Source organism: Pimephales promelas, chromosome 13 (assembly GCF_988280905.1).
Source record: "Pimephales promelas chromosome 13, fPimPro1.hap1.1, whole genome shotgun sequence".
NCBI classification, from domain to species: Eukaryota; Metazoa; Chordata; class Actinopteri; order Cypriniformes; family Leuciscidae; genus Pimephales; species Pimephales promelas.
Window position 1 is genome coordinate 34,646,954 of NC_142781.1, and position 26,359 is coordinate 34,673,312.

General features: G+C 36.4%; 1 protein-coding gene across 3 annotated transcripts in view; it reads left to right on the forward strand.

Moving 5' to 3' along the window:
- LOC120492132 (rho GTPase-activating protein 39) overlaps positions 1-26,359 on the forward strand; it is a 62,816-nt gene that overhangs the window by 11,573 nt on the left and 24,884 nt on the right. For all 3 annotated transcript variants that reach the window (XM_089118942.1, XM_039690282.2, XM_039690280.2), the window contains exon 2: positions 21,384-21,761. In XM_089118942.1, the coding sequence (XP_088975068.1) occupies positions 21,427-21,761 (335 nt within the window). In that variant the 5' untranslated portion in view covers positions 21,384-21,426. The remainder of the gene's footprint in view (positions 1-21,383; positions 21,762-26,359) is intronic.

Sequence of the window (26,359 nt, forward strand, 5' to 3'; positions counted from 1 at the left end):
TAGAAACAGGTTGCGTGTGTAAATGGGCGCAGGTTTGTTTCGTCCTCATCCTCGTTGAGTCATTCTCCGAGAGCACAGGTTCAGATAATGTTTACCCTGTGGTCGGTGTGAATATGTCATTGTGTTGAGGCATTCAAAACACGGTGTGCACAGGTGCTGTCCTGAGTCTGACAAACACCTGCTCGACCTCAGGCCCCGACTGTTTATATTATTTATTAATATATAATAAAAATGATTATTTCTGCTCTCTCGTATATTAGGCCTACCTTTCATGCAGTGTGTAATGGAGTGTTTGTGAATGTTAAAGGTTTGCAAAGTTTTAAAGATCAAATCAAGTTATAGTCTCCAAAAAGATAGCCTAGAATCGATTCTGAACTGCAGAAATGAGTCGGGTTTTTTTTTTTTTGCACGTCTTTGCACATATGTTCTGTAGATCCATCTTTGTTTTTGTTTTTTGTTTTTTTTTTTCTTTTTCAAAGTAGTCCATCGTGTAAAAATAATGATATCTTGCGATATATATATATATATATATATATATATATATATATATATATATAGTCCTCAGTCTTCATATAATCATAAAATAAAGTTACATGGAAGCTTTACAAATTATAATGACAAATGTTTTGAGACATCTTCACATAGAGAGTAAATGTTATCACTGGAGTCTTTCAGAAGTTTCAAAGAAGCAAAGTATTCCTTCAGTTCAATTTTAAACACTATTATGGATGGATTTTTATTTTGCCATTTACATTTATGAATATGGTATTTACCCACAATTGTTATGATATTGTAAGTTCCTTCGGAAGGTTTTCGTTACCAAAAAGAATTTGCTCTAACTTCAAGAAATCAGTCGTCAGTGACTTTGAAAAACAAAATAACTAATTTGCGTAATGCAGGTGTTCTGACATTCCATCCTACCCGTCAGATTGTCCTACCAAGGCTTACTGCGCATGCGCACATCAATAATACGTCATTTTTGTCACGCTGAACAACATGCCCATAATATTTTACTACTTGCGCGAGAGATCTTTTTCACTATTTATGTCAATTATTACTATACAAAGATATAATAGCGGTAATGAGAACTGTTTACTCTCACATTAAATTGATGAATTGGCGGGGAATTGATTTGATTGTTTGGTGTAAATGTAACGGGGTACTCTTATTTTGGCGAGCGGTCTACTTTTTGCGTGTGCGGTGAATGCTGCGCGGAGAGACAAATTAAGAGCGGGTGAGATGACGAGTGTGTGACCGACGGAGAAGAGAGTGCAGTGCAGTGTCGCGATTGAGAAGCTCGCTCGATAAGTCGTTTCAATTGAAGATTATCGAGGCTTAAGTAGAGTAAAGAACAACCGCAGACAGCACTAAGTGAAAGTGTGAGCAGTGACCTACGTTTGAGTGTGCGGAAGACAGATTTGTTCCAGTGGTATATGTTGGCTGTGGAAATGACTCAGTGACATATTGTGAAGATCACGATAGCTGTGAGTACGAAATAGTGCAAGCCCCGTTTGATTTTTGTCATCCTGAGACTTGTTACACGTTCTTTTGCAGTTTTTTTAAGCACTTCTCGTGTTTTGATAGATAAGTATCGTCGAGTTAGTGACTAAAAGTGACGGTTCACGTGTTATTGAGTTTCCTGCACGAGTCAGAGCACGTGAGTGAGCTCGCTGAAGCAGTTAGTATGCAGTACGCACTTAATGGAGAGAAATAACTATTTCGCTGAGTCCATAGTGAAGATTGTTGTTACCCTGCCCTTCAAGTGACATCTCGGTTTAACTCACCTTCAAGTTGATTTTATTTTTGAGACCGTTCATTCGTGAAAAGGTTGATACCAAGTCGAGTGCATACTTGAACTTGCACACTTCAATCCGGGATCGTCAGTTTATTGCAACGCACCCCACGTCCAGACAACGCACACGAATTCATCGTTCTGTGAACTGGTATTTTTCTGATTTGCCAGTGACTGAACTGATAAACTGTGAATTGTGAGTGAACATTTAAAAGTGCTTATTCAAGGGTGAAATTTGATGGTATGTTTATGTTTGTTGGGTTCAAATGTGATTGTTTGAAGGTGATCTTTTGAGAAAGGTGATAATTAGTTGGTATATAAATTTACCCATTGAAAATTATTTCATTTTGAAGTTCCATAAGGGATTTGTTATATCACAAGTGAAAGAGCTTTACATTCCAGTGTTGAGAGTTGTGGTGTGAACTCAAAAGACAACACAAAGACTGTAAATTTACTTTATTTTATTCTTTATTTAGACAAAAGACATTACTAATCAAAAGGAAAATAAATTCTGTTTTAATTGTTTTTTTCCTTGTACTTGTTTACAGTATATCTTTTCCCTGATAGCTGCTAGGGAGTGGGGAGGTCTCACTTACTTTATTAGATCTGGGGAGGGAGGAGCATTACACACTGTGTTCTAACATATGCAATCTTTCTTCAGGAAGCCACCGCGCGACATTATCTTTATAATCTTACCTGAAGCCTACCCTTGTCGATCTTTAGATTTCTCGCACAATAAAGTAAGAAACACACACATTAGCGTGTAACGAGACTAAAACGTTTGGGGAGCGAGGACCAAGATCCTTCCGTTGTCCAAACTTCCAGAGCAGCCATAATCCATTTCCCTACATAACGGGCCAAATACCCCGTTACATAAAATATAAACACACACACGATTATACTACTCGTTTATTTCATACTGGTAGGACAATCTGATGAGGCATTTTGCACTGTAAAATCATACTATTCGTTTATTTCATACTGGTAGCACAATCTAATGAGGTATTTTGCAACGTAAAATCATCCTACCGTTTATTTCATAGGACAATCTGAAGAGATAACTTACTTTGCACTGTAAAATCACCGTAACATAGCCTAATAAGAAAATTCGGCAAAGTTACACTGAAATATTTTATGTAGTCACAGACGCGAAGCAGAAACGCTCAGTAGGATTTTACGACGAGGTAGGATGAACCGATAGATATGGCTATAATTTTGCGCTACGGTAGGAAAATCTGACAAGGTAGGACAGATCGACAGAACACCGGTCTGTGGTGTTCATTGGCTGCCGGCGAACAGCGTCTCTTTGCCCCGCCCACAAACACTAGTTGTATCTGAGACTGGATGTTGGTTTGTGTCGTTCATGTCGAGAAGACGCTGCAAATCCACTTCAAAAAGACGAGCTCTCGAAATAATGCGGTAAAACCGACGCCATCGTTACTGTTCGTATCAAACGCTGAGAAAAGCGTTTAGTTTCGACATGCACTGTGAGCAGTCGACTGGGCCGTCTGACCAATCAGTGCAGAGCAGCTCCCGGAGAGGCGGGGCTTAGAGACGGCGTTCAGACTCTGCGAAGATGAATGAATATTATAATCAAATGTAAGTGTTTCTGACCTTGAATGCATGTAAATCTATTATGAGACTCCAAAACAATTTAGGAACCGTTAAAATAGCATAAAAGAGGCGATTTAATGGCGTGAATTAGCTTTCGGTTTTATATTTTCAGTATTCAGTATTTCAGTTTTGTTGCCAATGCAACATATTGAAGTTGATCTTATATATTTTAAGCTGTATTTCAATTAACTAAAACAATTCGGTAACACTGACTTTACAATGTGGTTAATACATTACCATAAACAGCATTTATTAATCTTTGTTCATGTAAATGTCAACAGTTAGCCTATTAAAATCTTGTTTACATTAGTTAATGCTCTGTGACCTAACATGAACAAACAACGAACCGCTTTATTTGTTCATTAAATATTATCAAATACAGTAAGACGTGTTGCTCATGTTAGTTCATAAACACATTAACTAATGTTGTCTAATAATGAAACTTATTGTAAAGTGTTACAAACAATTTTTAGTTAAGAATGACACGCCGTCCATTTGATGCATGGCCAATTGCACACAAAATAGAATTGATCAGATCTGAATTAATGTGAAACTTCTAGAAGTAAAGATGCACATGTTTGTCTGAACTTCCCAGTTGTGTGTGAAGCTCCAGACCGAGAGAGAGAGGAACGTGTTGACCCACTAACTCACACACACACGAGGACCGACATGCTACTGTTGTGGTTCTGTCGCCTCCGGCACTCACACACACACACACACACACACACACACACACGCACACACACACACATGCGATGTGAATCGATCTGGCCTGTTAACCACGCCCGACCGACCCATTATACGGTGTGTTTGACGTTGATCCTGGTTTAGTTGGCCTACTAAAGGAATCCTGAGCCAATTTCACATTTGCTACTTTAAATTTTTCATAGTTCATTATAATAGATGATGTTGAACATATTCTGTGCTTGACTATCTGTCTTTCAATATATCTAAAGTGAGTTCACTGTAGCATAATTTTACAAAACTACAGCAACTTACAAAAATACTTCGCTAAATATATATAATATTTTTATAATATTTTTTTATATATAAGATTATCTGAGTATTTTTACACTATAAACTTGGTCTCTGTGCTTGACTATCTGGCTCATATAAAGTGTCAGTTCACTGTAAAAAGAAGTTAATAGGCATAATTTTACAGATGACTTGTGATGTTGAGCAAGGTCACATGAACACACTCCATCACACTAATGATGTTTAAATGGACCGGCCCTGTCCGGCTCGTCTGTAATGCACTTATAGATTAGCATACATGATGAAAATGAAAACTACACGACATTATTTACAGGAGTATGAGGACAAGTGAACTAGACGTTTGTAATACCAACTCAGGCGGTTATGGGTCATTCTCACGATTTATATATCTATAAATAGCAATATAACACGCTAAATAGCACAGACATCATTTTTTAGCCATTGCTATACAAAGCAATTATGGAGATGTTGCAAAAAACGAGGAAATCAATGAAATATTAAAAACTGAAGTTTACTGCGAGTTTTTGTGTATTTTTCTGTTTCGCATAGTAAAATAAAACCTGTAACTGTAGATTGCCATGCATGTTTGTCATTTTGCCAGATAAATATCGTAACCAAGTTTAGTGTTTTGGTCTTCCCTCATATTTAAAATATACATAATATAATAAATAGCCTTTACAACATATACATTTATATTCAAATATACAAAATGCACATTATATACATATATAAAACTTGTAGGGTTTATTTTATATAAATATATATATATATATATATATATATATATAATAATTAATAATAATTATTATAATTATAATATAATAATTATATATAATAATAATAATAATAAATAAATATAATAATAATAATAATAAAAAGAATTAATATAAATACTACTAATAATAATTATATATATATATATATATATATATATATATACATACATACGTATAAGGGTATTTACCCAATGTGTTTTCCCCCAATAATTATTATTATCATTTTTGCATTACAGTAATGAGAATTGGGGTTTGAATGCAGTTAATTTCACAAAATGATCACAAATTACAATGCAAAAGAGCTTAATGGTAAATAAATACAAATAATAATTTTTGTAGTAGTTTTGGGGTGAAATATTAATGAAGCCGTCTTTTCTTTGTGAAATTGAGCCATATAACGGTCAAGATGAGATTATGATTGAATGAATCATTAATCCAGATTAATGCGGGAATGACGATGTCATTCTTCAGTTTGGGAAGGAACGTCTCAACATTATAAACGATTCACGAGTGTCTGTAATTATTGTGCACCTGATCTGATCTGGAGGCTGTAAGTGACTTGATGACTGATTATTAAACGGCCTGATTATTATCACTCGTGCAGAATATGCAGATTACAGTGAGAAAGATTGACGCTTTTTAACTGTAAAAAGTGTTAAAAAATAATGTGTGTCGTGGAGAAAAAAGCGGATATCAGCACGTATTAGAGAGAAAATGCAATACTGGCTTTTGATTGGAAAACGCTCATTTGATTGGACTTGCTCCAAAAGAGGCTGATCGTTTGTGCTCTGAAAGTGAAATTTAAAGCTCGTTTCATGCGTTCCCCTCGAGCGAGAAAAGTTGCAAGCTCTTCCATTCAAAGTGTTGTCACACAGATAAGCGTGAGATAGTGGGACTCGCACAGCCACAGGCACACACACACTGACAGTGATGCGAGAAAAGCAAAGAGTGCCAGACAGAGAAGGAGACGAGTGGAGAACGGATGAGACAGTGTGTGTGTGTGTGTGTGTGTGTGCGGATCACTGAGTCGAGCGGGAGACGCTCAATTCCTCAGTGTTTCGCCTGTGTATCAGAGCATCTGAAGCTTGGATACCTGTGTGTGTGTGTGTGTGTGTGTCCTCACTGATCTACAGATGTGGAATATGGGGGTCATGGAATAGCAGAGGATGTGGTTGCTAGGAGACTGTTGCCGGGATGCCTTTGTCTGGTGGGGCGGATTGCTCTGATGCTGATGTGTATAGAACCAGCCTTAACTGTGAGGTCACACAACCCACACACACACTTACTCGACCCCTAAACCTACCCATCACACACACACACACACACACTTACTTGACCCCTAAACCTACCCATCACACACACACACACACACACACACACACACACTTACTCGACCCCTAAACCTACCCATCACACACACACACACACACTTACTCGACCCCTAAACCTACCCATCACACACACACACACACACACACACACACTTACTTGACCCCTAAACCTACCCATCACACACACACACACACACACACACACTTACTCGACCCCTAAACCTACCCACCACACACACACACACACACTTACTCGACCCCTAAACCTACCCATCACACACACACACACACACACACACACACTTACTCGACCCCTAAACCTACCCATCACACACACACACACTTACTCGACCCCTAAACCTACCCATCACACACACACACACACACACACACACTTACTCGACCCCTAAACCTACCCACCACACACACACACACACACTAACCCGACCCCTAAACCTGCCCATCTCACACACACACACACACACACACTTACTCGACCCCTAAACCTACCCACCACACACACACACACACACTTACTCGACCCCTAAACCTACCCATCACACACACACACACACTTACTCGACCCCTAAACCTACCCATCACACACACACACTTACTTGACCCCTAAACCTACCCATCACACACACACACACACACACACTTACTCGACCCACAAAACCTACCCATCACACACACACACACACTTACTCGACCCACAAAACCTACCCATCACACACACACATACACACACACACACACTTATTCGACCCCTAAACCTACCCATCACACACACACACACTCTCACACGCACACACACTTACTCAACTGCTAAACCTACCCATCACACACACATGCACACACACACACACACACACTTACTCGACCCCTAAACCTACCCATCACACACACACACACACTCTCACACGCACACACACTTACTCAACTGCTAAACCTACCCATCACACACACATACTGACATACACACACACACACACACACACTAACTCGACCCCTAAACCTACCCATCACACACACACACACACACACACACACACACACTAACCTGACCCCTAAACCTACCCATCACAGACACACACACACCCAAATACACTAACCCTAACTTAGCTTAATTTTTAAGTTTAAGTTTTAGTAATTTGATGTGCTTTTGTCATTTTATTTTAGTTTTTTAAAATATTTCTATTTAGCTGTATTTTAGTTTTATAAATTTAGTAACATTGCGTACTTTTGTCATTTTTATATATATATATATTTCTATTTGGCTTTATTTTTTATAATTTTGTAATTTTCTTTTTTTAATATAATTTTTTAATTTTATTTTTTTACAAATATTTCTATTTAGCTTTATTTTTGTCTTTATATGTTAACAATTTCATGTGTTTTTGTAATTTTTATTAGTTTTTAATATTTTTATTTAGCTCTATTTTTAGTTTAGTTATTTTTAATTTTCATTTTTAGTACTTCAGCTTTCAGTCAGTTGCCCCGGCAACATTTCTAATTTTTATTTATATATTTTTATTTTAAGTTTCTCATCTAATATTTATAGTTTATATTTCCGTTGCTGAAACGTTTAATAGCAACACTACAGCTGAGGCATTGGTTTGTATGACACAATATTAGAGAGATCATCATATTATGATCATGAATGAGAAACGGTGTGTGTGTGTGTGTGTGACGCACCTGAGAGAGTTTGACATCAACATGTTTCTGAACACATGATACTCTATACACATTAAAGAACAAAATGCAAATATTGTTGTTCTGTCTGGCTTTTGATTAGATCAGATTTGTTAAAGGTTTGTACTTTTACTTTTTATTGTATTTTGTTTAATGTGTTTATATGAAGCATGCTTTCTTTTTTATGTGCTCAATGTTTTATTGTACAGTACTTTGGTGCAACTCTGATGCTTTTAAAAGTGCTATTATAGAAATATATTTTCATTTTCATACACACTTGACTTGGGTACATTTGAAATCGACATTTTGATAATGAGTTGTCGCACTGCATTATGGGATTGCTTCCTTCACAAAGGACACTGGTGAATCTGCATTAAAAGCTCGAGTGAAATCAGGTTTACAGGCGGCGGCGTAATAATGTTGCATGCTGGGATCTTTGTGTCAAGAGCGTCTAGTTTGGCAGCTTTGCCAAGTTTCGGAAAAGACATGAAAGTTTCTTTGTGAACGAAAGCCGCAGGAAGTGTGTACAGTGTTTATGCGTGTGTGTGTGTGTGTGTTTGCATAATCAGCTCGTTTTTGAAAACCTCAAAGCAGAGAGAGTGATTCACTTAAACAGGCGCTCATGAAATCAGTTATTTTGTGGAAATAAGACTCAATCAGGGCAGTTTGTAGTCAGCGAACACACACACACACACACCTTCCCTTCATGTTTCGACACTTCCATCTCTTCAAATGCATTTCACGGACAGATCACTCAAAATGTTGGATTTCCTTTCATATTTTAGTTTGTGTGTGTGTGTGTTTGAAATAATGGAGCAGGTGCTTTGGTTTGTTTGAGATGTGTGAATCCATGAGCTGGGGGAAGGGTGTTAACATCTCAATTATGTGCGTGTGTGTGTGAGTGTGTGTGTGTGTGTGTGTGAGTGTGTGACAGAAGGTTCCAGGGAGTCTGTGGGGGGAATAATTTTACAATGCTTGGAATGTTTGGAATTCTGTATGTAGTGAACCATAAGAAATCAGTGTGTGTATGTGTGTGTGTGTGTGTGTGTGTGTGTGTGTGTGTGTGTGTGTGTGTGTGTGTGTGTGTGTGTGTGTGTGTGTGTGTGTGTGTGAGTGTGTGATTTCTTGAAGACTGACCCAAAAACCCACATATCCCCAAATGTATATATATATATATACCACATTTTTCTTAAATATATACATGCGTGTGTGTGTGTGTGTGTGTGTATATATATATATATATATATATATGTATAAAATGCATGCATATATGCATATTACTTTAGTGCTGGGCAATGATTAATCGCATCCAAAATAGTTTTTTGTTTACATAATACTGTATATGTGTGTGTGTACTATTTATAATGGTTTTGTATATATATAAATACACACACATGCATGTATATATTTAAGAAAAATGTGTAATATAAATTGTTTATATATAATATCAAATATTAATATATATATATATGTATACAGTATACATTCAAATATTTCTTAAATATATACATGCATGTGTGTGTATTTATATATACAAAATAATTACACACAGTACGCACATATTTATTATGTAAACACAAACTGTTATTTTGGAAAGATAGATAGATAGATGGATGGATGGATAGATAGATGGACAGATAGATAGATAGATGGATATAGATGGACAGATAGATGGATAGATAGATAGATAGATAGATAGATAGATAGATAGATAGATAGATAGATAGATAGATAGATAGATGGATGGATGGATGGATGGATAGATAGATGGACAGATAGATAGATAGATGGATATAGATGGACAGATAGATAGATGGATAGATGGATGGATGGATGGATGGATGGACAGATAGATAGACGGATATAGATGGACAGATAGATGGATAGATAGATAGATAGATAGATAGATAGATAGATAGATAGATAGATAGATAGATAGATAGATAGATAGATAGATAGATAGATAGATAGATGGGTGGATGGATGGATAGATAGATAGATAGATAGATAGATATATTCTGTTGACTCAGGATCTGTCGTTGTTAGCGTAGCGTCTAGACGTCTAACACAGCGGACGCTAATGAATCTGTGCTAAATGTCACGAATGCCAGAAATGGCTTGTGGCCTTTAAAAGCGGAGACAAGCGGAGGACAGACAGTCTTTCTGTGAGAGAAGGAGACATTTGCACCTCAGGATGTGGAACAACTGCAGCTTGTGTGTGTGCGCGCGCATGTGTGTTTCATATTTTTAGTGACCTTAGCCCTTAAAATATGATCGAAATGCTTATTTGGACAGTTGTGTTCTCCGGACAGATGCTCGAAGCACGAGCCCGTGTTCAGATCTATTTTCAGACCTCAAATGACCAGACGTTCCCGACATTTGTCTCCAGTCCAACACATGAGCATTTACTGAGGAGGTGCATGTGTTATTTTGCTGTGTGGACATTTCTGTATGATTTCATATCCAGCACACTCATCATGTGGTGTACAGGATTCACTTTGAAACAATGTCACAAATAACATTTGATTAAATGCACATTTTTTAAAGTAGGAAAGACTAGAACTGTATTGTCTTGTAAAACGTAGTCCAGTAATCTTTGAAAATATATATATATTTTTTACAGTGATAAACATTTCTATGCATAAAAAGGCACTGATATAATCACATGGACACGGTGTTATCCTGTCTTTGCTTAGGGATAGTGTTTCAGCGGATCACGCTTTCCGAGTCATCGGATCATTTTTCGGATCAGCAAGAAAAATAAATAAATAAACTAATTACAAGCTTCAATATAACAAAGTTACAAATAAAGGAAGATCTAACTTTAGCATATAATAATTAGCCCTGAATGTGTCAGTGCTGTGTGAAGATTAATCACATCCACAATTACAGTTTGTGTTTACATAATATATGTGTATAATTATTTTATAATATTCAGAAATATTTGCATGTACATACTGTTTATTTATATTTATACATAATTTATATTATATATAAATTACACATTTTTCTGAAATATATGCATGCATGTATGCGTATACGTGTGTACAAAATAATTATAATCAGTACACACACATATATTATGTAAACACAAACTGTTATTTTGGATGTGATTTTAGTTTGGAGCACTAAAAATACCGCTATAGTGTTCACTGTATAAATTAAATACACTTTTATCTTGGTTAAAGCTGTGTTTTGTTGTATTTATAGGCTGCTGTCACTTTAAGAGCGAATGCACGGATCCAATATCACATTTACAACCCGTTTACATTCACTTAAGACACAACTAACTGTGTTTATGAGAATACTTCCCGCCGTATATAGGCAATCGGACAGTTTTATATCTTGATCGATCTTGAAGACATCCACAATCTACTTTTCAAGGGACTCATAAAGATCGTGATTGTAATATAATCATTTTAAAATGACTGCCTATAGATGGCTGAACTGATTGGCTGAATATATCATGTGACACATTTTGAAAACGAGCCCCATTGTAGTTCTGTTTAGATTTTGGCTTACAACGAGTATGAAAACGTGATAATCAAGATAAAAAGGGTCGAATCATGTAACGTAAAGTGCAGTCTACTGTGGCTTTATTTTATTACAAGTTATTAAAAGCGCATTAAACTGTGAAAGAGACTGAGCTGGAGTGAAACAAGACGAGCAAACTAGGCTACTCTGGGTTTCAGGTCCGTGAATAAACGGTCAGATACACACACACACACACACACACACACACACACATATGTCAAAATGTCAGTCTTGGGCTTGGCAAGTATTTACATAAAGAACAAAAGACGACTTTCCGGAAAGTTTGCATTGGAAAGCAGTTTCGACCTCCACAAAACAACCTCCAAATTACTTCATTTTGTCCTGTTTTTGGTCGGCGTGCAACTCAGTTGTGTTGCTCAATCGCTTTCAGAAATCAACGAATCACAAAGCCTTCATAATCTTGCGACTCTAATGTCATTTTTGTCTCCTGTGATGTCACTAGTGTAATATGAAATCGACACGTCTCGTATCAGTTGCGCGTGAACGGAGATGAGTTCAGCGGATCTCCGTGACTTTGCTTTCACGCTCCCCGAATATAATCGTGTCCTCTGAGATCTGAAGACCAGCTCGGAGGAATACTGTGACAAAACTTTTTGGAAATGTGCGCATTAATTACTTCTCACTTCATCCCGTGGGATTACTGATTGACTTTCAAGTAGGCTAATCACACACACACATTATCTCTCTGACGGCTCCAGCGCCGAGTGACAGCAGAGATTCACTAGAGCTCGAGAAACAGCCAAAGTCCTGAAGAGGCTCATCTTTATCAGCTATTTTGAATCGATATGTTATTCCTCCATCTTGGCGTTGGTCTGCAGTTGGTTCCCTTCTGTTTACTTTATATACTGTCGTAGTGTGTGTTTTTCAATCGCTGAGGGGGTATATCGATGGCTGATATAATGCTGATATATTTGGGCTTCCTTTCTTATTCAGTAGCCTACAATTATAAGATTATTTGAAATTGTTAGTATCAAGAGTCACATGATCTGTAGCTCTTTCACACAGTCATCCCAGTAAATTACAGTAAAACCATCGGAATGACTTAGGCTACACATAGAAGTAAACTTTGAAATCGTTGGTGTTTCTGACGTCACAAACGACCTAACCAATCAGATCAACGTGTGATCGTCAACCAGTGGATCTCTTCGCTAAGCAAGTGAGTGGAGGCGGGGCTCATTTGCATATTCATAGAACCGCGAATACTAAATGAGACAAGGGTGTGTCGAGTTACATTCAAGATATTTTAAGACATGAAGAACATTTTTTCAAGTAAAGGTCCAATTATTGATTATATGGGAACTTTAAATAAAAATAAATAACATGTCTTCAGACATTTGTACCCCACTTTATGCAAAACAGTGTGTATTTTTGAAACATTTTAATTATAAGGAAGAGAACTGTAACTAAATGAGCTTTTATTTTACACAACTTACACTTATTTTACACTTGAAATTGCAAAAAGATGTGACTATAGAAAATGTGCAAAAACCAGAGACACAGGCTGAGCCTGAAAATAATATTAAATATTATATACATACAGCCAGCCAATCATTATTGCATATCAAACCCCTAAAGAAGAGACCTAGTGATTAACTGCTTGTGCTCTTTATTAACCATCAACCACTTGTTTTACCAGATATCTCCGGCACTGAAACCCCACCAGATTCAGTCTGTTCACTGTAGTCTCACACACACACACACACACACACACAGATTTCTCCAGGTTTCTCAGCTTGTGTGAAGGTCAGGATGAATGCAGAGCTACTGCGACACACGTCGGATGAATGTCTGCGAGATCCAGAGGAGCGAATAGTTGTAGTTTTATTAGGATAGATGATGATCAGGAGCTCGAGGCGTCGGGTTGTGTCTGTGGAAAAGAGCGGAGAGAAACGTACACTTATAACTCGTATTTAATGCCTTTTTTAAATGTACTTGTAGACACATTCATTTATTTTGGATAAAAGCGTCAGCTAAATGAATAATATATTTTAAATATATTTTTAAACATGCACAAGATTATAGTAATGATAATAATTTAATTAAAAGTGATAAAATTAACTAAATTAAATACATATTATATGTCTATAGCAAAGTTATAGTCAGTATTACACAATGATTTTATATATATATATTTCCCCTTAATTTAGTTTAGTTTTCCTTTAATTTTTTTCCTATAATTTTATCAATAAGCACAAACACTGTAAAAAGAAAAAAAATCTGAGATTACTGGAGTACATTTTATACAAGAAAATAATATTTCAGTTTTTAATGCACATTTTTTAGTTATAGATTTTATTTTTAAACATGCACAAGATAGTAATAATAATTTAATTAAAATCTTTACAATGAATTAACTTAAACTAAATACATGTCTTTACCAACATTATTGTTTATATATATATATATATAATTTGCAAGTTTATCAATAAGCATAAACAAAGCTTTTTTGATTATTGTTATTTCAGTTTCAAAATTCAATGTGTTATATGGTTTATTTTTGAGTGAAAATTATAAATTCTACACAACATTTTTAGCGTAATATTAGTTTTATTCATTCGAATCCCAGATTTGACGTCCTGATGTGGGCATTTTCTGTAAACTATTATTTTTGTACTGATTTTGTGGCCTGTGTCTTAGAACAGGCTCTGACCCCACCGGATTCTCTTTGATCTTGATCTATAAATAGATTTTACTTCATGAGTTGGGGACAGAGATCGCTCCATTAATTCTGTTTGAAATTAGATGTCAGTGTCCGTTCTACTAATTGACTTTTACGGCGACGGGCCTGATTGACTCATCGCTCTCTTCCTCTGTTATCCGCTTCTCTTTCATCCTTTGGCTGAAGATAAACTGAAAACGCCGTGCGTCGTGCTCTGAGGAGAAATGTGCAGCTTGGATTTTTGCTAAAGCACTTCGATGAGTTAATCAGGAAAAATGTTTGTCATTTGCACTGTAAAGTTAAATCTAAATTGTGCTTTTGCAGAGAAACTGTCTGGTGGGTGTTGTTTACTTCATGTAAACCACTACAGATTGTTACGTCACAACATTTTATAAAGAAAATATGGGTTCTGGCCGCTATAATCCATTGCTATGCGGCACTTATAGTACATTATGGGGTGGTTACAAGTTGCTGCAAGGTTACTAGGGAATTCTGGTGCGTTGCTATGTGGTTACTAAAGTGTTTTGGGTTGTTCCTATGTAGTAACAATGGGATTCTGGGTTGTTGCTAGGGCGTTGCTACAATGTTACTTGTAAATTCTGGGTAGTTTGCTATGCAGTTGCTAGGGAAATCTGGGTGGTTGCTAGAATGCTGCCAATTTGTTACTTTGGAATTCTGATTAGTTTCTATGGCGTTGCTATGTGGTTACTGGGTTCCTAGGACTTTGATTTCTGTTTGTTTTTAAAATATTCCAGATGGTTGCTATAACGTTTTAACATTGTTACTAGGGAATTCTCATTCGTTTCTAGGGCGTTGCTATGCAGTTACTAAAGTGTTTTGGGTGCATTGCTGTATGGTTACTTGGGATTATTGTGTGGTTACTACAATCTTGCTGTATGGTTTCTATAATATTATAGATTATTACTACTACTAGGATGTTGCTATGCAGTTACTATGGATTTCTGGGTAGGTGCTTTGAGGTTACAATAGGGAATTCTGGGTGGTTGCTAGGGCGTTGCTATGCAATTACTAAAGTTTTCTAGGTTGGTACTAATATGTTTCAGTTACTAGGGATTTCTGGGTTACTGCTTTGAGGTTACTCAATACTGCTTGGATACTGCTTTGAGGTTACTATAGGGAATCCTGGGTGGTTGCTATGATGTTGCTATGTATTTTGTTTCTAGTATATTCTGAGTGGTTGCTAGGATGTTGCTATGTTGTTTCTAGGATGTTGGTAGGGATTTCTAGGTGAGTGATTAAATGTTGTTTTAATGTAACTAGTGAATTTTGGGTGGTTGCTAGGGTGTTGCTATGCAGTTCCCTGGGGGTATTCTGTGTGGTTGCTTGGATGTTGCTATATTGTTACTGGAATATTCTGGGGTGGATTCTAAGGCATTGCTAGGTGGTTACTAGTGATTACTGTGTGTTTTGCTACAACATTGCTTTATATTCTAGATTGTTGCTAGGGCGTTGCTATACAGTTAGTAGGGATTTCTAGGGGGTTTCTAGGGCATTATTAGGTGGTTGCTAGACGGTTTCTCATGAATATCATTCATGTCTGTAGCACAAGCATTTAATGCAGACAGTTCAAATCCATAACCATGAATATGAGCTGTAGTGATGCCTGACTCGAGACTCGAACACCATTAATAACAGTATGCAGTCTTTAAAATGAGGTTTGCGGCCAAGGTGACGCGTGTTAGTGAAGAACATGGAGAATTATGGGTCTAATACCAGCATCCGTCTCACTTCACTGAGGATCTCTCTCTCTCTCTCTCTCTCTGTTTCCTTCGTCTTTATTGAACAACAGTTGTGTTGGAGAGAAGTAAAAATCCCTTGTTTCACCTACACAGAAATAGATTTTTATCTAGTTTTAACAAGTCAGTGTTTAACTCTTTCTCCCGTTATCAGATGAACTCTCATTGTCATTTGCGGAGCGTTTCCGTCTCGTTAAATCCCTGTGCTCTGATTTATCTGTATGATGAAGGACAGATGAGGATATCTCTATAAAATCGGCGAGAGAGGTAAAAGACGGGTCGTAGAAAGGAAAATAGATCGAAAGAAGCAGGAGAGGTTAATAAAGTAATGAGAAGGTGCTCACCACGTGACCTTTGACCTTCTGCACTGCAAAAAATAGTGTTCTTCCTCAGTATTTTCCAATACAATCTAAAACATTCTTAAATCAAGATACCTTTACTTGAGAAGGAAAATGACTTAAAATATTAGTAGAGAGACACTAATATTACAGATAAACAGCTAATATTTTCACTATTGTTTAAAAACAGCCGATGATCAGGGCCGAGGATTATATTCTGTCAATTTACGTGTGTGTTACCTGCACCTCTGGTTGCAGTTTCGCTTGTCGCCAGAGGGGGCGTAGTTCTGCAAAAACTCAGAGACTTGCGCAATGCACCTTTAATATCTCAATTATATGTTGATTTAAGAATTTTTAGGTACTTGCACTGAAAAACAAGACAAAAATACTGAGGATTTTTTGCAGTCTGTCTCAGCAATACATTGATGCAGTGAAATAAGTGTAATCATGCACCGGCGGCACAGTTCTGATCTTAATAATTGTGTTATAGTTGTACTTCTGCATTATATACTCTGGGCCTCTGGCTCTTGGGTTGGACCTGCTGCTGTTGATTGACAGCATTGTGTTTGATTGACAGCTGCATGATGAGTGTGTCCTCTGTAAAGCGCGGTCAGTGATTGCGTCAGACGGTGGTTGTTAACGGCTCTGCAGCAGAAAGCCTTCAATCAATAGCAGTGCATCTGTTCGACTCCACCCGCGAGATCACAATCAAACCATTACGCTGAGAGGGTTTAAACAATCACTAATGCTTCAATCTCCAGGCCCGCACGGCAAAAAACGTCTTGTTTTCCTATATAATGCAGGTGAAACTCAAAAAATATAGTGCAAAAGTGCATTTATTTCAGTAAATCAACTTAAAATGTGAAACTAATAGACTCATTACATTCAAAGTGAGATATTTCAAGCGTTTATTTGTTATAATTGTGATGATAATGGATTACAGATATGAAAACCTTTTCACAATATTCTAATTTTGACTTTGGGGTTTTCATAAGCTCATCAAATTTATTACACATAAAGCCTTGAAATATCTCACTTTGCATGTAATGAATCTATATAATATATTAGTTTCACCTTTCAAGTTGAATTACTGAAATAAATGAACTTTTGCACCATATTTCTCGAGTTTCACTGTATATGAAGATTTACTTGAGAAGCAAAAATTACATGAGATATTATTTTGTTTTAGGACAAATCAAGCGAGTTAATGCTTGAAACATGATTTTTTGGGAAAACAAGATCATTTAAAAAAAAAATAATAGTCAATGTGTCCCACAATGCAATGTGCTTTAAATTTCCTCTGTGATGAATGTGTCCAGATTTAATCTCTTTCTTGATTATTTAATTGAACCGTCAGACATTGAAGAATTCACTTTAACACTAAAAATTACTAAAAGTACGACTTTTTTTATGTTTTTGAAAGAAGGCTGCATTTATTTAATCAAAAATACTGTAAAATATTGTGAAATATTATTATAATGTTAAACACCAGTTTGCTATATAGTAAAATATAATTTATTCCTGTGATCAAAGCTGAATTTATCATCATTACACCAGTCTACAGTGTCACATGATCCTTCAGAAATCACTCTAATATGAGGATCTGATGCTCGAGAAATATTTCTGATTATCATCAATGTTGGAAACAATCATATTATAGTGGAAACAGTGATGCATTTAATTTTTCAGGATTCTTTGATGAATAGAGAGTTCAAAAAACAGCATTTGTTTGTATGTTTTGTAACATTATACATGTCTCTTTTGAACAATTTAATGCATAAAACTATTAATTTCCTTCAAAAAAGTTTTAAAATCTTTCTAACCCAAACATTTTAACTAAATCTACTAATAAAACATTTATCTGCGCTACAAGTAATGCGTGTTACATAATCAGATACATACATAATTTTTTAATAAAAATAAATAAATAATAAATAACAAACGTTTAAATAACAATTGCACATTTATTGACTGACGGCTGCTGTTCTCATGCTGAGAGAAATCATGCAGAGGCGTTGTGTGGAAACATGATGGTTATTATTATAGTTCTAGACTAAATGTGAGAATTACTCATCTCACTTACACAAAAAAACAGATTCAGTGTCCCTCAAAATGAATATGCAAACTCAGAACAAGCAATAATGTTATATAACACAAATATACTTTATTTAATCTCACTTTATTAACCAATGTCTTTGCTGCTGTACATAAATTTAAAAAAAAAATGCCAGGGTTAAAAATACACAAACACACAATAAAAAAATTAACTGAAAACAATACTAAATATGACCAAACAAACAATAAAATGAAACAAAAAATTTCACAAATTCTGAAAAGTATTCAACAAATAAATGGTTTTAACAGCTTTTTTATTTGTACTGTCCTTAATGGAAAGCATATAATTCTCTAATTCTTTCAATAGCACAGAAAAAAAAGGTAAATTTACACCGATGAATATGAAATTTACCTAAAATAATCAAAAGATTAATTCCTTTTCCATGCTCTTTTCATATTGTAAAAAAAAACATGTTCGTATAACAAAAGAACATTACATCCCAATTTGTTATTTATAAATTTAGAAACTTCCCACCACAACCTTTGGGTGTATTGACAGTGCCAAAAAATATGAGGTACAGTTTCTGCTTGCAAAAAACAAATTTAACAATTTACATCTATGTCTTTGATAAATTTGGATTGAAAATGTTTAGCAGGGTAAAATTTATGCAGTATCTTAAATGAGCCTTCGATGATTCAATTTAACCATACTAATCATGAATGACGTCAGATAAACATCCCATTTGTGTTGTTGTTGTTTTTATTGCTAAAGTAAGAGTTGATCTTTCTCTAAGGTTAGTTTGAGCGGCGCCCTCTACTGTACAGGAGTGAATCTGCATTTCCTTCAGCTTTCGGTTTATTCACGTTTGCTCATTTCATTTTTGATGTGAATGGCCTTTACATTTGCCAAAAATAGAACTTTATTTTATTAAAAATAAAAAATGAACAAGTCCAGCCCCGGCGGTGAGAAACCGTTACGCATTACTTTCCATAAAAAGAAATTAAGTATCGCAATTAGGTACTTTTTTTGTTTTTTTTTAGAGAGAATAACGTAATATTTTGATGCATTACTTTTAAAAGTAACTTTCCCAAACACTGATGCCTTTTGATTTCATCAGTCTCTGTACAGTATATCTATAACTGCGTTCCCGACAGCCGAACGTGAGCGCGATCTCCGGATCATTCGAGTCTCCTGCACTTCTCTAATGAAGAGACAGCGAAGCGCCTCCTGAATAACACACTTTTGTGAAGATCCATTAGATAAATGCTTCAGCACATTCAGATGGAAGATCCAGACAGATCAAATTACCCAGAATCCCCTCTGACCAGCTTCCCAAAAACACTTTCAATAGATTTGAACGATCAGGTTATCCTGGATTAGGGCAGATTAGATTTGATTATAGGATCAGATGAAATTTACTATGGGATTAACGGAGCTGATTTTCACACACATACACACACACACACACACACACACACACACACATACACACACATACCAACACGCTCTCACTGACATATACATACACACACACACACACACACATGCCAACACACTCTCACTGACATACACACACATCCACACTGACACATGCACACTCACAGACACACACACACCAACACACTCTCACAGGCATACACACACATCCATACATACACAATCACATGCACACATCCACATATCCACACACTCAGACACACACCAACACACACACACACATCCACGCACTCACAGACACATACACACACACATTTATTTTTTATTTATTTTTGAATGAAAGAGTTTGCATAAAGAACCATTATGACGTTTTGTAATGACAATGAAAGTTAAAGGTTTAGTTCACCCAAAAATGAAAATTCTGTCAGTATTTACTCGCCCTCATGTTGTTCCAACCCCGTAAGACCTTCGTTCATCTTCGCAACACAAATTAAGATATTTAAGATATTAAGATCGCTCCTGCATACAGTCCATAGGCTTCTTGAGGGAATGACACGAAAAGTCATTAAAGACATCGTTAAAATAGTCCAAGTGACTACAGGGGCTCAATCTTAAGTTTATCAAACGACGAGAACACTTTTTGTGCGCAAAAACAAATAAAAATAACGACTTTATTTCAACTATTCACTTCCTTCTCCATGAGCCTGTAGTCAGTTAACGTAGTGTGATTGCGTAAAGCTACGTCACACGTAGGCTCACTATTGGCCGACGCTGGTCATGTGTGTGTGATGCGTGTGACGTACAATAACAGAAGCTTACGCTATTAAACTAGTAACCTGACTCGCGCAGAGGGAGAAATAAACCAATAGTTGAAATAAAGTCGTTATTTTTGTTGTTTTTGCGCACAAAAGAATTCTCGTCGTTTGATGAATTTAAGATTGAGTCACTGTAGTCACTTGGACTATTTTAACGATGTCTTTAATGACTTTTCGAGGACAGCAAGAGCCAGTCCCTCAAGAAGCCTATGGACTAGTATGCAGGAGCGATCTTAATATCTTAAATATCTTAATTTGTGTTACGAAGATGAACGAAGGTCTTACGGGGTTGGAACAACATGAGGGTGAGTAAATACTGACAGAATTTTCATTTTTGGGTGAACTAACCCTTTAAACACTGTAACACTGTATACGTAGCTTCACTTAGTTGGCAGAAAAAAAAACGTTTTTATCTTACTGTAATTATATTATGTGTATGTACATATATATTTCCGCTTTGGTTTTGTGGTAAAAATATGACTGTAATGGTTTTTATTATTAATGCCATCCATTAATTCATAATAGAGCATGTTTCTGTGTGTGTGTGTGTGTGTGTGTTTAGGTTAGAATGGGTGGAAATCATCGAGCCGCGCACCCGGGAGCGCATGTACGCTAACCTGCTCACGGGCGAGTGTGTTTGGGACGCCCCGCCGGGCGTGCGGATCAAGCGCAGCGGACAGGACCAGTGGTGGGAGCTTTTCGACTCCAAAACGTCCCGATTCTACTACTATAACGCTTCGACCCAGTGCACCGTTTGGCACCGCCCACAAAGCTGTGACATCATCCCGCTCGCTAAGCTTCAGACGCTGAAGCAGAACACCAACATGGCTCCGCCCGCGACCACGACCAGCGCCGACAGCAGCCCGGCCCGCAGCGCCGTCAGCACCACCTCATCACAGGAGCACGAGGAGAAGACGTCCACCGCCGAGGAGGGAGAGAGGTGAGGCCCAAACTCACAAACATAATGTGTTTTTCATGCTTGAATGGCACATTATACTCCCCTTTCACAAGATGTAATATAAATCTATGGTGTCCCCACAGTGTGCGAAATTTCAGCTCAAAATACCACCCAGATTATTTATTATAGCTTGTCAAAGTTGCCCCTTTTCAGGTGTGAGTAAAAACACTGCATTTTTTGCGTGTGTGTGTCCCTTTAAATGCAAATGAGCTGCTGCTCCGCCCCCGTTCAGAGCTTTTTAGGAGCGCATTAAAGGGGTGGTTGATTACACTGTAAAAAAATATTGTTGGTTTAACTTAAAAAAGTGAGTAATTGGGTTGCCTTAAAATTTTAAGTTCATTGAACTGGAAAAAGTGAGTTAATACAATGAAGGAGATTAATTTAACCACCAGAAACGCAAAATTATATGTTATCTGAACTAAATAAATTATTTAAGTTGATTTGACAAAAGAAAAAATGTTGTGATTACTACATTGTAAAAAATATTGTTGGTTTAACTTAAAAAAGTAAGTAACCTGGGTTGCCTTAAAATTTTAAGTTGATTGAACTGGAAAAAGTGAGTTAATACAATGAAGGAGATTAATTTAATCATCAGAAACTCAAAATAATAAGTTATCTTAACTAAATGAATTATTATAAAGTTGATTTGACAAAAGAAAATATGTTGTAATAACAAATCTTGAAAATATTTTTTTACAGTGTATGATTTTACTATTCTAACTGTAGTAAGTGTGTAACGTTGCTGTTTGAGCATAAAAACATTACAACACTCGAAATTCAAAGCAAAACGAGATATTCGCTTTTAAAGAAATTGATTTTTAAGGACTACAACAAACGGCTGGAAGAACTACACGAGCTTCCTCCCAGGTTAGTGACATCACCAACCCTAACATTTACATAAACCCGCCCCTAGGAGCACGATATATAGATTATTATGACAAAATATGCTAATCAATGTCTAAAAGACAACTATCAGCTAAACAAATTCATCAACCGGGAAAAAATCTACCGGGAAATTTCGTAGACCACCGGCCCTCGTCGCCAGCACGATGATTTTAATAGCGATAGCATTTACAGTTTTACTGATTTAAAAGTAACTTTGTTGTACTATGCTGGAGTAAAGTTCATAAATGGTCGTTCTTTCCCATAGTAATTTCTAAAACTATGTTGGGTGGACTCTGTGCCTCTAAGGGGGTTCGGGAGCATGCTCACCCGCAAGAAAACTTGGACATTTTAAGGTTAAATGCATCAATCTCGTGCTCTCTGATTAAGATTAATTAAGAGCTTCAACCCCATGAACTGCTCGTTGAACAAAGAAAAAGTATTCATTTGTACCAGGACAATAAAGAGGGCTCAAACATCTTTTTAGTTATGAGAGTCTCAGTCTGCATTACATTATCAATGGAGTTTTAGGATGCCAAACAATTATTATAATAATGTAATAATGATTTATAATAATTCCTATGACCAGTGTTGGGTAAGTTACTCTAAAAAAGTAATTAATTACTAGTTACTAATTACCTCTTCAACCATGTAATTCGATTACTGTACTAATTACTCTCTCTAAAAAGTATTTAATTACTTTTAATTACTAATTACTTTCAAAATCCCATATCAATCTCGACCAGCTGAATAATACAAGGATAGACATGAATCTGTTTTAATTCTTTCAAATAAATACTATAAAACTGCATGAATTATCCTTAAACTGACCAAGGTGGAGAAGGTTACATTATAAAAACATACTTTTTAGCATCAGACAATATATTTTGATGTTAAACCCACTATTGTTTTATGTCTGATCTCATGACATTTCACACTTTTTTCATACATATTTTACAATAATTCATACGAATTTGTACGAGTGCGGTCGTAATATTTAGACACCTCATACGAATCGCTGTGAGATCGGATTGATCTATACACAGTATTTACCTCAATTACATCAGAAGTAACTGTAATTAAATTACAGATAAATTCAGAGTAATCCCTTACTTTACATTTTCAAGGGAAAAGTAATTAAATTACAGTAACTAATTACTTAGTAATTAGTTACACCCAACACTGCCTATGACGTACTGTAAATATTTAGCCTATAAATGTACTATGTAAATGAAAATGAGTATTTCAAAAGTATATTTTAACCTACATTACACTATAATATAGGAAAATTAAAATACTTTTGTCCTAATTTCTTCACTTGCAAGAAATAAACCCTTGAGCTTTTATTTAGGAGAAAACACCAGATGATCGCGTGAGCAAAGTAATCACGCAGCACAAACTGGATGCTAATGTCAGTTATTATAATGGCGCAACGCCATATCATGGTTTCAATTTTAGTTCGTTGGCAAAATATAACGCTAGAGACCTTAATGTTGGGTTTTACATGCATCTTTACATATGTATTGGGAAAAGGGAGAAGAGAGAGATCGGCAAAAGGCGGATTCGAACTCGCGTTCGGCGCATCAAAAGCTGCTTTCAAGCACTTCACGCCCTACGACCTACGCCACTGAAGCTGTTTCAAGACGGACGTCTTTTTGCTGTAAAGACAGGCACTTAGTGCAAATATATGCTCCGTTATAGAAAATGTTAAAACATTTTATTAAAATATATTTTATCAGATTGGTCCTCGCGGCCTCGAAACACTATAATAACACCGATAATAACATTAAAAATGTACATATATTGGCCGATACCGATATTGTGGCCGATATATCGTGCATCCCTACTATACAGTATATTGATTTTCTTTGTGTCGAGTAGTAGAGCACAACAGTCTTAAAAAAATCCCACTTAAAGGACAACTCCGGCGCAAAATGTTACCTAGTCAACCGTTATCTGAGATTTGTTTTCATGATTGCCGAATGTAAATAGTTTTATCTCTAAAAACAGTTTAGCCTATAACGCTAGTATAGAGTAATGACAAATAAAAATAGCTTGTTATTACCACTAAAAAGGCTCAAAATAGCCCCACAGTAACACGACAGCATAAAAAGAGTCCCTACATTCAAACCGAAGCATTGAGAACTTTGTCAGTGTCCAAACAGTTTAATAAGAAGATGTTTTATACACACAGTAAATTTCGCGAATTCAGGAAGAAGCCATCTTGGAAAAATAGTCTCTACCAATCGATCTACGAACGCCGATCCAAGTGCGCTGGTGAGATGTGAATAAGGTGATAATGTGAGCGCGAACAGTAGGCTACGTGTACATATTGAAGACAAGTAAACGGTTTGTGTTTGTGTTTCTTCTGGAAACAACGGATCATATGAGATTCTGCACAGTTTAGCGCACTTGGATCGGCGTTCGTAGATCGACTGGTAGAGACTATTTTTCAAAGATGGCTTCTTCCTGTATTCGCGAAATTTACTGTGTGTATAAAATATCTTCTTATTAAACTGTTTGGACACTGACAACGTTCTCAATGCTTCGGTTTGAATGTAGGGACTCTTTTTATGCTGTCGTGTTACTGTGGGGCTATTTTGAGCCTTTTTAGTGGTAATAACAAGCGATTTTTATTTGTCATTACTCTATGCCCTATATACTAGCATTGAACTAGCGTTATAGGCTAAACTGTTTTTAGAGATAAAACTATTTACATTCGGCAATCATGAAAACAAATCTCAGATAACGGTTTACTAGGTAGCAATGTGTAATTAGACCAAAGGTTCATTTTGCGCCGGAGTTGTCCTTTAATAGAGAAAGCAATAAACCACTGCTCAAAATTTTTTAAATGTTATGCTCTTATGCTCACCGAGGCTTTTCAGACCAGATGCATCATCTCTGAGCTACACAAGGAAATACGCTTCTGTAAAAGCCACAAACACACTGTGATTTTTCATGAATCCTTTCCGGAAACCAAGAGAAGTGTTGCACTCAGCATTTGCACGCTTAACGCCTTCATAGTGAGAGATGTTTATGAATTTGCATGCACATGACAAAAAAGAAGAATGGATTAAAAGGTAATATCGAGAGACACGGTTATTATGCTTCAAGCTGTTTTTGAGATTTATTATTCAAACACTGTCGCTCTTAAATAGTTTCATCCCATGAGGAACGCGGGGACGGGAATGATTTCGTATGACAGAGGAGGAGGAGGGAATGAACGAAGAGAGAGCCATAGAATGTGTAAATTGATTTGAAGGTCGGATATCCATGAATAATTAATATCCAAAGGAAAACACTGCTCACTTTGTAGTGGGTCTCTTACTTGGGAGAGAGACTGAGTGAGAGATAAGTTTCTTGTGTTCGGAGTTTTAATCCGGCTGCTAAAGGACACACACACACACACACTTGGCTGTGTAATCCAGTCTGGTCATGGGGAGCCTTCATCGGCCCGTGGTGGCCAAGTGCTGAATTGATTTTACACACTTTTTTTTTCTTTAGCGCTCAGAGGCCTTTTCTGTGCGCTTTAAACTCACAGACCTCTTAGATTTAGATCTTTAAAATGGCCTTTGAAGGACTGAGATTTTTAGTGGTGCTTGATCTGAAGTCAAACATCACTATTATTACTGCTCTGTTCGTAATTTGAACAAACCTAACATTAAAATACTGAAACAGCTTTCTTTCAGCTGATATCA